The sequence below is a fragment of the Squalius cephalus genome (genome assembly GCF_949319135.1).
Source record: "Squalius cephalus genome assembly, chromosome: 17".
NCBI lineage: Eukaryota > Metazoa > Chordata > Actinopteri > Cypriniformes > Leuciscidae > Squalius > Squalius cephalus.
In genome coordinates, this window is record NC_137138.1 from 3,508,422 (window position 1) to 3,525,120 (window position 16,699).

At 45.9% G+C, this 16,699-nt stretch overlaps 1 protein-coding gene across 1 annotated transcript; it reads right to left on the reverse strand.

Annotated features, from left to right (window-relative positions):
- Nucleotides 1-70: 70 nt before the first annotated feature.
- LOC307145088 (nuclear factor 7, brain-like) lies at nucleotides 71-3,424 on the reverse strand. The gene is made up of 6 exons (XM_079847914.1): nucleotides 2,960-3,424; nucleotides 1,814-1,909; nucleotides 1,495-1,725; nucleotides 1,364-1,386; nucleotides 890-1,005; nucleotides 71-804 (listed from the first exon to the last, which is right to left on the reverse strand). Exons 1-6 carry the CDS (start codon nucleotides 3,356-3,358, stop codon nucleotides 767-769), a joined length of 903 nt encoding a protein of 300 aa, XP_079704040.1. The 5' UTR covers nucleotides 3,359-3,424; the 3' UTR covers nucleotides 71-766.
- Nucleotides 3,425-16,699: the final 13,275 nt, after the last annotated feature.

Consider the following 16,699-nt stretch of genomic DNA (forward strand, 5'->3'; position numbering starts at 1 on the left):
GATCCCACACTCGCTTCAGAGCGTCTCCAAAGCCACGCCTCCAAAACACATGAACGCGCACTGTAGAATTAGAATCAGAATCAGAATGAGCTTTATTGCCATGCATGTTTACACACACAAGGAATTTGTTTTGGTGACAGAAGCTTCCAGTGCAACAGGCAAGTACAGGCATAGTGTAGACAAACATAGGAATTACACAAAAATAAAATATAACACAATATTTATATGATTTATCAATTAAAGTTTTTTTCGAAGAGCAAGTCATTTCTATTGATTGTTTTGAAATAAAAGAAGAGAAAAGTATTAAAAGTGTACATTTTCATCAAACTTGAAAACCAAGTTTGTGTTTTACAAAGCACAGTGTTTTAGTAATATAAACTTTATAAGGGTCAGGAATTTGATGATATGAAATTGAAGTGTAGTTGAAATGTTAATGTTGTTTCAGCATTTGAACTTCAGATTGCAACACTGATTTACGTTAACATTACATTTGTTGTATTTTTAGCATTAAATGAGGCTGCAAATATGATGTTAAACCAACATTATTGTAATATTAATTTCATGACACTCCAACATATTTGGTTTTTCACGTTCATTTTGACATTTATTTTCGGACAACTGGAACTGGATCTCATAATTGTCATGCTCGGCTTTTCAAAGAAGCCCCTAAGGGGGGCATTTACGGGCCTTTGCCCCCCAGAAATGAGTTCCTAGTCTAATTTTATTTTCTTTTTCTTGCTTTGCCCCCCAGAAATGAGTCGATGGTCTAAATTTGTTTTCTTGTTCTTACGATGTTGCCTGAAGCTGAAGAGAGAAAACAGATACACATTCATACACACACATGAAGACAAATAACCACAGAAATCATTGCTGCATCTGTCATACTCACATTTACCAACATTGTTCTGAATCTTCTGTAAGACATTGAGCTTCAGGTTGGTCAGGTGATCTGTGAAAGTGGTCGTCACACTTGGATTTGGGTCTGGATGTGGAATATATTGGGCTCTGAAACAACATTCAAGAGTCAGAGATGCTGATGGTTCAGTGTGGTTCTATATAGAACTCTAGGGTTCTTGACTAAATTTTAAGAACCCGTTATGCCAAAAAGTTTCAAAGGAAAAATTAATTGGTTATTTCAAATTTTTAGTAATAAAGATTACAAGCTGTTAAATGCATACAATTGAATTACTTGAATGAATTAATGAATGGGTTAATTCAAACTAAATCCATAGAATGATGGGAACCTCTACAAGGTTCTATATAAGAAGCATCTGACAGAACCCTTTAAGATTCCGTATAGAACCTCTTCTTCTAAGAGTGAGATGATTTGAGTTCAGAAGCACAGAGACAAAAACACACAAACCTTTGCAATGTGGCCTTAAAGTTCTGTGAAGAAAAGTAAAGAAATGTAAATTATTCAGCAAAACTGAGTTTGGCTTAAATCTCTGAAATTGCCATTCATATCATTGGAGAATAATGAAGATTAATTGACACCTGCAGGAATGAAACATCTTCAGCCTTCATCTGCTCCTCGATGTCTCTGATTGTGATTCTGAGAGATGAAATCTGTTTGCTTCTGTGCATCATCTTCTTCTTCATCATCTGTCTCTTCTTCTCCTTTTCCTCTCTCAGCGCTGTTATTCTGGCCGCTTCTTCATAATGTAAAAGCTGGTGAAGTTCCTTAAACTCTTCTTTAATCTGAGTCTCTATGCTTTGAGCGTGAAACTGAAATGAAACACAATATTGGCCAAACTAGATCTACATCAGTATCTACACTTCCAGAATTGCATTAATCACATTATTTATTTTAAACCTTAATATCTTCAGCAGTTTTACACAGATTCTGTTCACGATTCACAGATATTCTCAGTTCCTTCTGTAAGCGTTCCAGTGAAGCTTTGAGAATCTCCTGGAAGAAAACAACAAAAACAGTGTTTATTGATAAATTTATTTGATTTGGGGGTTTTAGCCTCTTTTTTATTTATTTTTTATTTAGTACAGACAGTGGAGGGAATGGATTTGAGCTAACATGCACCACAACAGCTCAAAACATTTTTAAAACTTAATCTGATGCACTAAACTGAAATAAAAGCAAACATTAGATCATTTAGTGTTAAAGTCTAAATAAATAAAACTTTAAAAGAAAAAGAAAAAGAAAAAGAAAAAAGGATTCCCCCCGCCCCCGCCCCCAATGTCAGTTAAGCCTAACTCTGAAGCACTTCCTGAAACTATCTGAATGCGCGCGAATCCATTTGAAATACATGAATACATTTTTTTTCCACAGGAAAATACTTTTAAATATGTTATTTTGGTGATCAATGATGAAATTTAAGGGATACAATTATTGACTACTGGGCCTATCAGATAAAAAAAAAAATCTGAATTGTTGTGTAAATAAATAAACAAACCCACAAGAGTTTTTTTTTTTCAGTATTATGTGATCGGTCTTCGTTTAGCTCTGCGTTGTGTTGGTAGATGAACGAGACCGGGCAACAGAAATTACTCAGGCCAGATTTTATTCTGCATGAATAAAAAGACAATTGAATCAAAACAAGCTCGAGTCTCTCAGTGGCCGTCTCTCGTTATAACATCAGCCTCTCTTCAGTCACATTTACCGCGAACTGAAGGAGAGCAACCGGAACCAGAACATAAGTCTTAAAGGAGCCACGCACCGTATTTAACTATACTGCTAAGTGCTAACGGACCATATAACCATATAAATGTGACATTTCAGTTAATAGAAATCAATATTAGAAAAATTAAATGAAATATTAAAAGAATAATTTCCAGAATACAAAATAATTAAAGAAATATAACAAATGATAATAACAAATGGAGAGATTTTGAGTGAAATTAATAAATAAATATAACACCCGTTACAATTAGTTTGTCCAAGTGAAATTGTCTATCAATAATTATCGATATTTGATTTAATCAAATGTTTTAAACATCATCTGACCTTATTATCCGCGGCAACTTCATTTACAGGACAGAATCTGTGGTTGGCGTGTTTTCTGGAGTCTCGACACACCACACACACGGGCTGTTGATCATCCAGACAGAAGAGTTTGAGCTCCTCTTTGTGATCTCTACAGACTCCAGATCCAGATTTCTGTCTTCTCTGCTGTTGAAAACTCTCACACATGTTCTTCAAAGCCAAATTTACCGGAGGACGATCATTTGAAGATATTGTTCGGCAAACCGGACATTTAATGACTTTTAATGTTTTATTTTTCCAAACCCTCTGAATACAGCTTGAACAAAAACTGTGGCTACACGACAGAATAACAGGATTTACAAAAATTTCACAGCACACCGGACAAGATAAATCCCCCTCAGACAAAGAACTAGATGCCATTTTTCATAGTTTCTTAGAAATGAATCTCAAAGTAAAGTTTCAGTTCCAGTTAAAGCTAGGGTAGGCGGTTTCAGAGAGGGTACCAATAGCAAGCTAGTTTTGAAAACACGAGGGTTGCCAGGTGCCAGCAAGGTTTTCCAGCCCAAAACCTCGTCAAAAACCACGAGAATGCACAAAAAACCGCCCAATTTTTTTTGGCTTGTTTCTCGTTTTAAACACATTGAAATCATTAACAAGCTTTAAAATTACCCATTTTTCTACTTAGCCTATCCGATTTTAGAAACCATATTCAATCAAATGAACGCAAAAGTAGGCTACACTGACTTCAGTCAGACTATTCTACTATTAAACTACAAGCTTACGTTACGGGAAATAATGTGATAAACATAGGATATCAATGAGTCTGTTTATTGTCAATAAAAGTCGCTTGGAACAAAAGCATTCAGTAACATAAAAACATTGAGTGGATATATGGACATAAAAAATAACACACTATAACATTTCAATTATTTCAAATAGCAACATGAAACATGCATATTCTTAGGGCTGGGATTCACCAAACGTTAGGTATCGCGATTTTTTTTAAACGATTTTAAAATCGTTTTTTTTAATTACAGAATATTACCAATATTAATTCAAATTAAATTGCTTTATTTTTGCCCTTGCTTATAGATGAGGTTAACAGAAGTTATAGCCACTTTCATTCCAACAGAGGATGAAATGTGTCGTTATAGAGCTGCACGATTCATCTTTAAAAGACTGTGATCTTGATTCAAACACCTATGCGATCTTCTTCCATTTCGTCTGTCTATTAAACCTTTGACAAAATCATATCGCAACATTCAAATCTGTGTTGGCGCTGCCGCTGACCCGGAGAGAGTTGTCATGAAACCGCAGTGTTAGTCAGCCAGCTAAGTTTGAAAACCCATAGACAGTATATGAACTGGACACAGCGACCCCATTGGATTCAACGGAGACAAATTAAGTCAATTAGAAGCTCTTACTTCCTGGGGGTCGAGCGTACTGCGCAGACTCAAACTGAGCTTGACGACGTAGATGTGACGTGAGCAAACCGTCTGTCTTCTAGTAGCTGTGCCAAGAGAAATCTGAATCATTCCCTTCTGAATCTCACAGAGACGGAGAGCGTGAGTAGGAGGTGTCCATGAGCTGGAGCAGGAGAAACTTTTGCTATGTATTCTGATTAATTATTTTGTCACTTTGCCTCCACGTCCCCCCGATTGCCCGCGAGCTTCTCCTCCTGTCCATATGGTAATCTCTCTACTGTGCGACAGAGAGTCGCGTGGTTATGGCGCAATCGTTAGCCTATTTTTACAAAAATTGCTTCTACGGGGCCATAACGTAAGCTACAAGGTAATGGAGCCTTTTATACATTTTCGTGTTTCTTTAGAAATAAATAATGGACAAATGGAGTCTTTAAACGCCTCAGATGTAAAGTTATTCACTGTCAAAGTGACGCCAAAATGAATGGGAGTCAATGGGATGCTAACAGCAGGTGGGGGTCCGCTAGCCAATGGCGGCGCCCGGGGCTACTTCAAAATAATATAAAACCCTACCCCCCTGTGAAAACCCCGCGAGTGTGTTGTTTGTTTGAGGGGCGGGTGTGTTTCGGCAACAAAAACCCGCCGAACTGATCAAGAGGTCCTCGCTGCAGCCTGTAGCACAATGACGTAGCTGGATGATCCAATACGTACTGGACGCGCATGCGCGGTGGTGTGTTTTGGTCTGTACAAATAAAAATAAATAAAAAAAAACCCTGAATTTAAGTAAAATATAAATGATCACTTGAGTGACAACTGCGTGATCTGACTGCTGTGATCAGTTTGTATATTAAACTTAAATTCAGGGTTTTTATTTTAATTGTAATTTTTTATATATGTACATCATGGCATGATGCACGTAGCCTACATAAAACTCCGTCGCTATAGAAACAAAGACACTAAAATGCAATCATGCAATGAGCTTCTCTACTACTTATTGTGAAACCGCTATTAGTATTATCCATACTGCAAAATCCTTATGTTTTCATTCAACTATGTGTGGGCCTAATGAAAAATACAGGACAAATCCCGTCCCTTATTGATTTGATACGGGACGCATCATCTTACTTGTAAATACGGGACGATTTCGTATTTTAAGGGACGGGTGGCAAGAGGAACCTTAATATGTACAGATCACTGTGGAAAAATTAGTATAGCCATTAAAGAAGGAACTCTTACCAGGCAAAATATCATTAAGCACTTTTTTTTCTGACAAGATTTAGTTTCTTGAAGCTGTTATTATTTTTGCATTTTCCCTTGAATGTGTACTGGTATTTTAAGTTGTGTACAGACCGTATTGTATTGTATTGTAGGCCTACCTCTTGGATTAAAGGACATCAAGGACATTCTGAGACACAGAGATGTTCTGTATACACGCATTAAATCCATCACATTTAGGTTTAAAATCATGTGATTTAAAATGTTGTAAAATTAACTATTTTGCATGTATGTAGAGAGAAACTAGGAAAGCATCACATTTATGTAAATAATTACTTATTCATCAATAATTACTTATTACTATTTATCAGTAGGCTACTACTACTACACAGGTTAGAACATCATCTCATACAATATTGAGCACGTCACTTAAGACCAGCGCATGCAAATTATAACCCAAACACACCTCCATCCAGTACGTGTTGGATCATCCAGCTACAGGCTGCAGCGAGGGGTGTCTCCAATCTGGCAACTCTGCACGAGATCTCACACTCGCTTCAGAGGGTCTCCAAAGGCACGCCTCAAAACACATGAATGCGCACTGCAGAATTAGAATTACAGAATGAGCTTTATTGCCATGTATGTTTACATACACAAGGAGTTTGTTTTGGTGACAGAAGCTTCCAGTGCAGAAGGCAAGTACAGAAAAACATAAGAATTATACAAAAATAAAATATAACACAATATTATAAAGAAAAAATGTAAATAATGCAATATAGTACAGTAAAATAAATATATACAGCTGCACTTCAGGGAAAAGTGAGGTCCCGCAGCGCTGTAGTCAGACCGGATGTCTCCACTCTTTTCCCACATGAACAGCAACAAGAAGAGAGAGGGTCACTGAAATAATGCCCCTTTTAACTTCTGTAGAGGTCACACCTTTTGAGTTTGGCTTGACCAATGAAAAAGGTGTAATTTCAAGCAAGAAAAGATTTGTTTGGAAGCCGACTCATTTGCATTATCAGAGTGGGCTGGCCATTTTGAGTCCCTTTATACTCTGATTAATATAACATATTATAATATAACGTGTAATATAACATAAGTGTACAATGTATGTTATAACAAGGTGATATATACCAATATGTAGCTATATATAATATTCGTTCAAAACGAATGCTGTCTTTATGAGTGGATCATTGAATCATTGACTCAACCAATTTGTTCAAAAACGTAGAATCATTTAGTAACAAAACACCTGTGTGTTCCTGCAGAGACTTTTGCCTTGTCCACATACCCACACTTGCGGTCTTGGCCTCTTCAGAGCGCGTGCACGCGTCAGGAAGTAAGTCCGTAAGACTGTCTGATGTCTATCCCACCGCTTCGAAGCCGTATTCGAGGCTAAGCATATCCCATCATGTATGATGTTCGGTGATTCATGTGCCCCGAAATCGTGAGATGTCGAGGAAAACATTCCACTGTAATTTAAATTAATTAGATACATATAATTTGGTAGTAAAAACATAAAGTGTTGCACATTTTATTGGTGCAAAGATGAGTATGGTGTGTGTAGGCCTATTTTGTACAACATTTGCAACTGTTTTTATCACTTAATTAGAAGCACCACAATTTAAAATGTGTGTCTTCTGTTCGTTACATAGTGACTACTGAACAGACATGTAGAAGTTTAGTTTAAAATGCAAAGTATTGAAAATATAATAAATAAAAGCTGCATTTTTTTTGCAAGACTATAAGTGTGTCTTATCGAGTAATCAAAAGTTCTACACACACTTGCAGTTATTACGCCTACTTGGGAAATACGTCATGCAAGTAGACAAGTAGATCAAGTGCAAACACCGCAAGTGTGTGTATCTGGACAAGGCATTTGTTTGGAACCATTTTGATTGTGAAAGAGCAAAGGAGTCGTGTCACAGACCGTGCCAACTAAACCACATGTGGAGCAGCTGTTAAGATGCTCAAAAATGCAAATAAAACTAAATAATAAAAAAAATCTATATTTGTTGCTTAAATACAGGGCAGTTCAGTAACAAATATCCTAATTTGACAGATGACGAGACCTGTATTATAGCCAAATTACAATGCAACCAATAAGTTATACAGTAAGTCACAGACAGCAGCTGCATCTTGTCGTTGATGTGATCGCTGAGGGTGTTTTCTTTTTTTGTTAAGATAATTATCTCAAATTTCAAATGAATTGATCTAGTCAAGTACACACCAACGAACTCAGGAAATCGAGATTATTAAATCCAAATGATTTAATCTCATTGGTTGGTTTGAAAATGACTTCTTATCGATGGTTGGCCAGTTTACATGTCAGTCAGTCCTACTGGACTCGAGTTAGAATTACAATGCAATGCTATACCCACACACTTAAGATGGTTAATCAGGGTTCTCTTTGTCACCGCGTGTGCATACTTGTACCTATTGCACTCAATTTGTGTTACAGCTGCACTCATTGGTAAACTAGGGCGTTAGTTATTGTGGTTACTGTGACAACCACTTAACACACATATCATTGGAGTGCTATATTTATAGCTGATATTAACCCAATGGTTGACCAGGGTTGTTTTCTTAAAGGTAAAGGCGTTATGGCTGCCTCACGCTCCACATGCTTAGGTTCAATTGACCTTATGAATGTGCATGTACAATTTTTTCTGCTTCTCTAGGCATTGAACATCTCAGGGAGGCTTTAACTGACCCTTGCCCAGAATGTAATTTGATGTCTTTGGAGGTTAGGTAACAAAGGTTGGCAAAATTTTAACCTGAAGATCAAGTTTTTTTGGCGCCAGTCAAAACCAAAGTTCAGACTGGTAGCAAGCGCTCAGCTAGCAAAACTAAAGGGCCTCAAAGGAAGAAGCAGACCCCGGATGCAACACTATCCCACCGGGTAGCTGAGCTATCTGATGCTGTGCAGGGCATTCAGGCTTTGTTGTCAAAGTAGTTTCCTTCTGCTACTCAGAGCACAAGTAATGAAGCGAGAACATCTGTGTTTAACCCCTTGTTGAGCAGGTTCGAAGCAGCAGCTGAATGTTCTAGGGATGAACTGAACACATTAACTCTAGCCGCCTCAGATTCATTAGTCGCTGATGAGCAGGACCGTTATACACTCTTGGAGACTTCTGCTGTGCATGCTCAGTCTCAGCACTCTCATAGTGATGAGGGTTCAAGCATTCAAGGTGCTGGTTCTTCAGTGGCATTTTCATTGCAAGACACAATCAAGGTGGCCCTTGCTATGTTGAATTTGGACCTACCTTCTCCATCGCAGGGGCCTTCAAACCTCTTGCGTCTTCCGGTTGCTCGACCTGAGGATTTCCTGATACCTAGCTGTCCTGACTTTACTGATGTTGTTTTCTCAGCATTTCGCTCTGCATCTTCTTCCAGACCAGTAAGGAATACGGTTATGAGTTGCTAGAGCACCTTCAACACATCGTACTTACGCAAATAAGCGGAAACTGTTTGTCTCTTGGTGCACAGTTGATTCAACCCAGTTGATTGCCCCATCAGTGGAACTTCCTGCAGTATTTGTTGGATAATGGATGTTCTCCAGCCACACTTAAAGTGTTTGTGGCTGCCCTGTCTGCTTATCGGGATCCTATGGAGCAGGTGTCAATTGGTGCAAATAGGCTAGTGGTGGCTTATCTTAAGGGAGCTGTACGGCAAAAGCCACCAATACAGGTAATGTGCGTACCCAGTGGGATTTACGATTGGTGTTGGACAGATGTGTTTACCACCTGAGACAGCATTTCTGTTAGCCATAACAGGGTCGGTGAGTTGCATGCTCTGTCAGTGAGTCCACAGTGTCTCAGGCGGGGGCCAGAGGGCAATGAAGTTACACTTTGGCCGAACCCAGCATTTCAGCCCAAGGTATTGTCGCCTCAATTCACAAACCGACCCACTCAGCTGGTGGCGTTTATACAAGAGGACGAGGCGGCCCTATGTCCAGTCCGTATGTTGAGAGAGTATGTATCAAAGACTGCCCCATTGCACACCACTGACCAGCTTTTTGTCTGCTTTGGGCCCGGATGGAAAGGTGCACCCTTGTCAAAGCAAAGGCTCGCTCACTGGGTAGCGGACACTATTGGTGAGGCTTATCGTTCAACAAGCCATATGTTGCCTAAATCTGTCTCTGACGTTCTGGAACAGTGAAATAGAACGTCTCGGTTACTGATGTAACCCTCGTTCCCTGAAGGAGGGAACGGGAGACGTAACGTCGACGTGACGACGTAATTGGGATCACCTCAGGGAGCCCTATCAACTTCGAGTGTCTACAGAACGAGCCAATGAACGTTGGCGTGCGTGAATCGCGTCACGCGCCCCCGCCCCGCAGCGCGGGTATAAACAGGAAGCGGGCGCACGCACACATTGTTTTTCGCTGAGGAGCCGAGATTTGTGACGGCCATGCAGCGATGGTCAGCAACGGTGGCGACGGGACGTTACGTCTCCCGTTCCCTCCTTCAGGGAACGAGGGTTACATCAGTAACCGAGACGTTCCCTTTCAGTCGCTCACGTTCGACGTAACGTCGACGTGACGACGTAATTGGGATCCCATGGAAAACGCCACAGTTGCTGCCACATCCAGCGCCCTACGCAAGACTCTCAGACCCCCAACTGCTGGGGCGGAAGATCTGCGTAGAGGGAGTTCAACTGCTGTTCCATTATACCCCACACAGCGGAACTCTTGGATAACACTGGGAAAGCGTACCTCTCCAGGGGAAAGAACGCTGCGGAGCCACATCCTGCCCGAAGGGAGGTAACATGTGGAGAATACACATATGGACTGGCCGAAGGGGCAGTGCGACATATGGAATGTCACTGGGGTGGCTCCACCCGAAGGGGGAGACACACCGGACAGTGACGGCAGAGCAGACTCTGCCAAGGGAAGACACGGGCTCACCGCAGGGAACTGGTCGTGGAAGAATACACATATGGGATCGCCGCAGGGATCACCACATATGGAACCCAGCCTAGCACAAGTTACACAAGCATACGAGCACTAGGCCTGGCGTCGGACGCTCCGCAACGTCCGACTGCCGAAGGGGTGCGGAGGAACTCACAGGGTTCGCCAATGGGGAACTCGACTGGAGTAAAAAGCGCACGTATCCGTTCCTAGGAAGGGAATGGCGCAGCAAGCCGACACTAGAGCGGGAACTTCGGTGTTACCGGCTAGTAGAAGCGAGCACACAGGAAGAAACCGGCTCAACACGTAAGCTATAAAACCTAGCGAACGTGTTAGGTGTCGCCCAGCCCGCAGCTCTACAGATGTCTGTCAGCGAGGCGCCGTGAGCCAGCGCCCAGGAAGAAGCGACACTCCTAGTGGAGTGGGCTTTCAACCCAGGCGGGCAGGGCACGCCTTGGGCTTCGTAAGCCAAGGCGATGGCATCCACTATCCAGTGGGCCATCCTCTGCTTGGAGACAGCCTTCCCTTTCTGCTGGCCTCCGTAACAGACGAAGAGCTGATCTGAGGTCCTGAGGCTTTGCGTTCTGTCCACGTACAGACGCAGAGCGCGAACGGGACAGAGAAAAGCCAGGGCTGGGTCTGCCTCCTCCGAAGGCAGCGCTTGCAGGTTCACTACCTGGTCCCGGAAGGGAGTGGTAGGAACCTTGGGCACGTATCCGGGCCGGGGTCTCAGGATGACGTGAGAGTTATCCGGGCCGAATTCTAGGCACGATTCGTCGACCGAAAATGCATGCAGGTCCCCTACCCTCTTGATAGAGGCCAATGCAACCAGGAGTACTGTCTTACAGGACAGAATTTTTAACTCAGCTGATTGCAGAGGCTCAAAGGGTGGTCTCTGAAGTGCCGAAAGGACCAGAGACAAGTCCCAAGAGGGTATAGAGAGTGGGCGAGGAGGATTCAGTCTCCTCGCTCCCCTCAGGAACCTGACGATCAGGTCATGCTTTCCCAAAGACTTACCATCAACAGCATCGTGATGTGCGGCAATAGCGGCAACATACACTTTAAGGGTGGAGGGAGACAGCCTTCGCTCCAGCCCTTCTTGCAGGAAGGAAAGCACGGCTCTGATCGAGCAAGATCGGGGGTTCTCCTCATGAGAGGAGCACCAGTCAACGAACAGGTTCCACTTCAATGCATAGAGGCGCCTCGTAGAGGGGGCTCTAGCGGAAGTGATGGTGTCAACTACCGCAGGGGGTAGGTCACTTAGAACCTCCGCGTCCCGTCCAGGGACCAGACATGGAGTTTCCAGAGGTCTGGACGCGGGTGCCATAGGGTGCCCCGTCTCTGAGAGAGCAGGTCCTCTCTCAGAGGGATGGGCCAGGGAGGGGCTGTCGCGAGGAGCACTAGTTCCGGGAACCAGGTCCGGTTGGGCCAATACGGCGCAACTAACAAGACCTGCTCCTCGTCCTCCCTGACTTTGCACAAGGTCTGTGCAAGAAGGCTCACTGGGGGAAACGCATACTTGCGAAGGCCCCGGGGCCAGCTGTGTGCCAGAGCATCCGTGCCGAGGGTCCCCTCGGTCAGAGAATAGAACAACTGGCAATGAGCGTAGACCACCTTGGCGGTTGATGTACGCAACGGTCGCAGTGCTGTCCGTACGGACCAGTACGTGCTTGCCTAGTAGCAGCGTTTTGAAACGGCTCAGTGCAAGACGTACTGCTAACAACTCGAGGCAGTTGATGTGCCAATGCAGTTGAGGCCCCGTCCACAGACCTGAAGCTGCATGCCCGTTGTACGTGGCCCCCCAGCCGGTGGTAGAGGCATCCGTGGAGACCACAGAGTGCCTGGACACTTGTTCCAGGGGAACACCTGCCCGCAGGAACGAAGGGTCCGACCACAAGCTGAGAGTTTGGCGACAGTGCGGAGTCACTTGGACCCGGCACGAGCCGCTCTGCCACGCCCATCTCGGGACTCGATCGTGGAGCCAGTGTTGGAGCGGCCTCATATGAAGCAATCCGAGCGGCGTAACCGCGGCTGCAGATGCCATATGCCCCAGGAGCCTCTGAAACAGTTTCAGTGGTGCCGCTGTTCTGCGTCTGAGCGTGCTCACGCAGTTCAACACTGACTGGACACGGGCCTCGGTGAGGCGCGCCGTCATGTTGATCGAGTCCAACTCCATACCAAGAAAAAGAGATCCTCTGCCCGGGGGTGAGTTTGCTCTTTTCCCAGTTGACCCGAAGCCCTAGGTGGCTGAGGTGACTGAGCACCATGTCCCTGTGTTCGCACAACTGCTCTCTCGACTGGGCCAGAATCAGCCAGTCGTCGAGGTAGTTGAGGATGCGAACACCACGCTCGCACATGGGAGCAATGGCCGCCTCCGCGACTTTCGTGAAGACGCGGGGCGACAGGGCCAGCCCGAAGGGTAAGACCTTGTACTGATATGCCCGTCCCTCGAACGCAAAGCGGAGAAACGGTCTGTGTCGAGGGAGAATCGAGACATGAAAGTACGCGTCCTTCAGGTCGATCGCTGCAAACCAATCTTGGGGACGGATGCATTTGAAAATGCGTTTCTGCGTAAGCATCTTGAACGGTAGCCTGTGAAGGGACCGGTTCAGGACGCGCAGGTCCAAGATTGGTCGTAACCCACCACCTTTCTTGGGTACAATGAAGTACGGGCTGTAGAAGCCGGTCTTCATATCGGCTGGAAGGACCGGCTCGATCGCGTCCTTCGCCAGTAGGACTGCGATCTCCGCCCTGAGCACGGGGGCATTGTCCGCCAGAACACGGGTGAACAGGATGCCCTTGAAAGCAGGGGGGCGCCGGGCGAACTGAATCGCATAGCCGAGTCTGATGGTACGGATGAGCCAGCGAGACGGGCTGGGAAGCGTTAACCAGGCTCCCAGAGACCGAGCAAGCGGGACTAACGGCACCACAGACGTACCCGGGGTGGGGCAGCGCGGCGGAATGCAGGGACCCGACTCGGACGGCACAGCGGCCCGAAGTGGGGTCTGAGTGTGTGGTGCAGCACATACCTGCTTCCGTCGAAGGGCAGAGTGAGTGTGTGGAGGCGACAGCACGTCCGGAACACAGCCACTGCTGCTCGCTGGCGATGAAAGAGGGGCTCGGGAGTGACAAGGCATGGCGGCGTCGTCGACTGCCAAGCGCGCCCTCTTGGGGCCCAGAGGTTTCAGAAATTGCTCTTTTTTTGAAAATGTGGGTACCACTGACCCGTGGGTCAGTGGTGGAACAAAAAGAAAAGGAAACAAAAGATTCTCCGCCCGGCCCTCCACCGGGGGAAGGAGTGGCGCCTTCGCCATCTCCTGAAGAGCAACTTGATCCACCTCCGGGCCGCCCGTCTCAGGGTCGTTTGCACCGTCGCTTGCCTCCTGGTTTGGCAGCGGCCTGGACGGGCGGGGTCGGCTTCCTGCAGCTTGCTCCACGCTGAGGCCTGGATGATGGCTGCTGCTGCTGGGGCTTGGCGGGAGCGGAGGACGCCGCAGAAGGCCGACCACGGCGACGAGTAGACGGAGGGTCTGCGGCCGGCGGACGGGTGGGAGCAGCAGGGGTCCGCCAGGGCAGGATGTGCCGGATGGCCTCCGTCTGCTTCTGTGCGGCCGAGAACTGTTGGGCAAAGCTCTCGACCGCGTCGCCGAACAACCCAACCTGGGAAAGAGGGGCATCCAGGAACCGATATTTATCGGTGTCCCTCATATCCGCCAGGTTGAGCCAAAGGTGGCGTTCCTGGACCACCAGAGTGGACATCGCCTGACCAACCGAACGTGCGGTTTCCTTCGTCGCCCGGAGGGCGAGGTCGGTTGCCACACGGAGCTCCCGGAGGAGCTCTGGGTCAGAACCACCCTCGTTCATGTCCATGAGCGCCTGGGCCTGGTGGACCTGCAAAAGCGCCATGGCATGGAGGGCGGAAGCAGCCTGTCCACAGGCCTTATAAGCCTTCGCCGTTAAGCCGGACGAAAACTTACAGGCCTTGGACGGGAGGCGTGGATTACCCCGCCAAGAGGAAGCGGACGCCGGACACAACTGCATCGCGACGGCCCGCTCCACTGGGGGGATATCCACATACCCCTTAGCTGCCCCGCCGTCGAGGGTGGCGAGGGGTGAGGAGCCACTAGAACGGCTTCGGGCACTATACGGTGCCTTCCACGTCCTAGAGAGCTCCTCATGCACTTCCGGAAAGAAAGGTACCGGGGCGGCGCACTGAGAACCAGCACGGCCCGCCCCGAGAAACCAATCGTCCAACCGAGAAGGTTCGGGACGTGGTGGAGGATTCCACGCAAGCCCGACCTTCTCGGCAGCCCGGGAAAGCATAGCAGTCCATTCTGGATCTGGCTCGGACAACGCTACACACCCCGAGGGGGGCAACGCAGCCGAGTCGTCATTTCCAGAGGACAGCTCCCCCTCCGATGCTGCGATCGACATCTGATCGTCAGCCGGAGCCCCAAAGGAAACGGTTGGCCGTTCCGGAGAAGGACCAAGACGTTCACTAAGGAGCCCCAATGGCGACAGCGCTTGTGAGGCGTGAGGGGCCCGCGGAGGATGACTCGACGGGGAAGCCCTCACGGTAATCCTCAGATCACCCTGGTCATGCACCGAAGTAGGTCTATTCTGCGAGGCAGAATAGACACTAGATCGGGGCATAGGCGAGGGGACTGCACCTCCCTTGAGGTAAGCGAGTCTCGATCTCAGCGCTGCGATAGTCATATTCCCGCAATGGGAACATGAACTATCCACAAAAGCTGCCTCAGCGTGTTGAATGCCCAAACACGAGAGGCAACTGCTGTGGCCATCTGCTGGCGCCAGGGAACGACGGCATCCAGAAACGCACAAGCGGAATGACATCTTGAAAAAGACGCAGGGTCACGCTTGTGTTGCTCTTTTAGTAAAAATAAAAAAGGATTTAGAAAACTCTCTTTTGTGTTGAGGCACCCAGGGGTAGCCGCAGTGTGAATGCACACACAGGGGAAACGCCCACCGAACCGACACACACACACACAAACACAAACACAGTGCTGTGAAAACAGCAGTTGAGAGCTGCAATGCTCGCGGCCACCGCTGATCGCGCCGTCACACCAACACAGGAACAGAGAGATGATCCTCTTTTTGAAGTCTTCAAAGGCTGATTCTGATAGACAAAAGTCTCATAGAAACTCGGCTCCGAAGTGAAAGACAATGTGTGCGTGCGCCCGCTTCCTGTTTATACCCGCGCTGCGGGGCGGGGGCGCGTGACGCGATTCACGCACGCCAACGTTCATTGGCTCGTTCTGTAGACACTCGAAGTTGATAGGGCTCCCTGAGGTGATCCCAATTACGTCGTCACGTCGACGTTACGTCGAACGTGAGCGACTGAAAGGGAACGCTGGTTACTGGTCGTAACCGTGGTTCTATGAATAGTGGAAGACCGCCAGAGTCTCTGGTCACTCGGATTGAGAATGACTAAGAGACCGACCGTGACGTATTCGGACCGCGTCATCGGTCAAAGTCACGTGTGACTGAATTGATACGAGATTCTCTATGTGATGCGCGGGACGCGACTCCTTCCACCATGTATTGACCATCTCTGGCGGTCTTCCACCATTCATAGAACCACGGTTCCGACCAGTAACCAGGGTTCTAAACACGACAGTACAGAATTAGGGTTCTTTAGCTCGTAACAATAGCAGAACCCTTTTATAAGGTTCCATAAAGAACCATGCTTTGAAAACGTTATATAGGACCTAAATAGTGTTATAAATAACTTTTTTAATAATAGTTTATTTTCATTATTATTACTTCATGTTATTAATGTTAGTATTAATATAATAAAAAAATCTTGTTGCTTCCATTTGGGTTTTACATAAAAAAAATAAAAAATGAAAAAAAGTACGGTGTCAATTAGGCACTTTTTTAAATGTATTAACATGGCAAATTGCAAAAATTAGTGCTCTAACGAGAGTTGTTAGCTTAAAACATTAATAATTGACATTTAACATGATATAGATGTAGTGAAGACCAAGTTCCAGTGAAATATCTTCACAATCCTCTGTGTCTTTACGTCCATCATTATTTGAGTGGCAGTTCCTCTCTGCAGATGATGAAGTTATGATATGTGACAGCATCTGAAATACACAATTGAGTTCAGAGTTAAAGTTTGTCTGTACATTTGATTATGTAAAAACAATTATGTTTATGAAAGCCAGAACTAGCAAAAAATTAACA

What these genes read in the sequence shown, in the direction of transcription:
- LOC307145088 (XM_079847914.1), bottom strand. Translation starts at nt 3,358, where the DNA reads ATGGCATCTAGTTCTTTGTCTGAGGGGGATTTATCTTGTCCGGTGTGC. An exon ending in TTTAAGGCCACATTGCAAAG is followed by an intron (nt 1,006 to 1,363) that starts GTTTGTGTGTTT and finishes ATGTTGTTTCAG; the next exon opens with AGCCCAATATATTCCACATC. An exon ending in TCAGAACAATGTTGGTAAAT is followed by an intron (nt 805 to 889) that starts GTGAGTATGACA and finishes TTCTCTCTTCAG; the next exon opens with CTTCAGGCAACATCGTAAGA.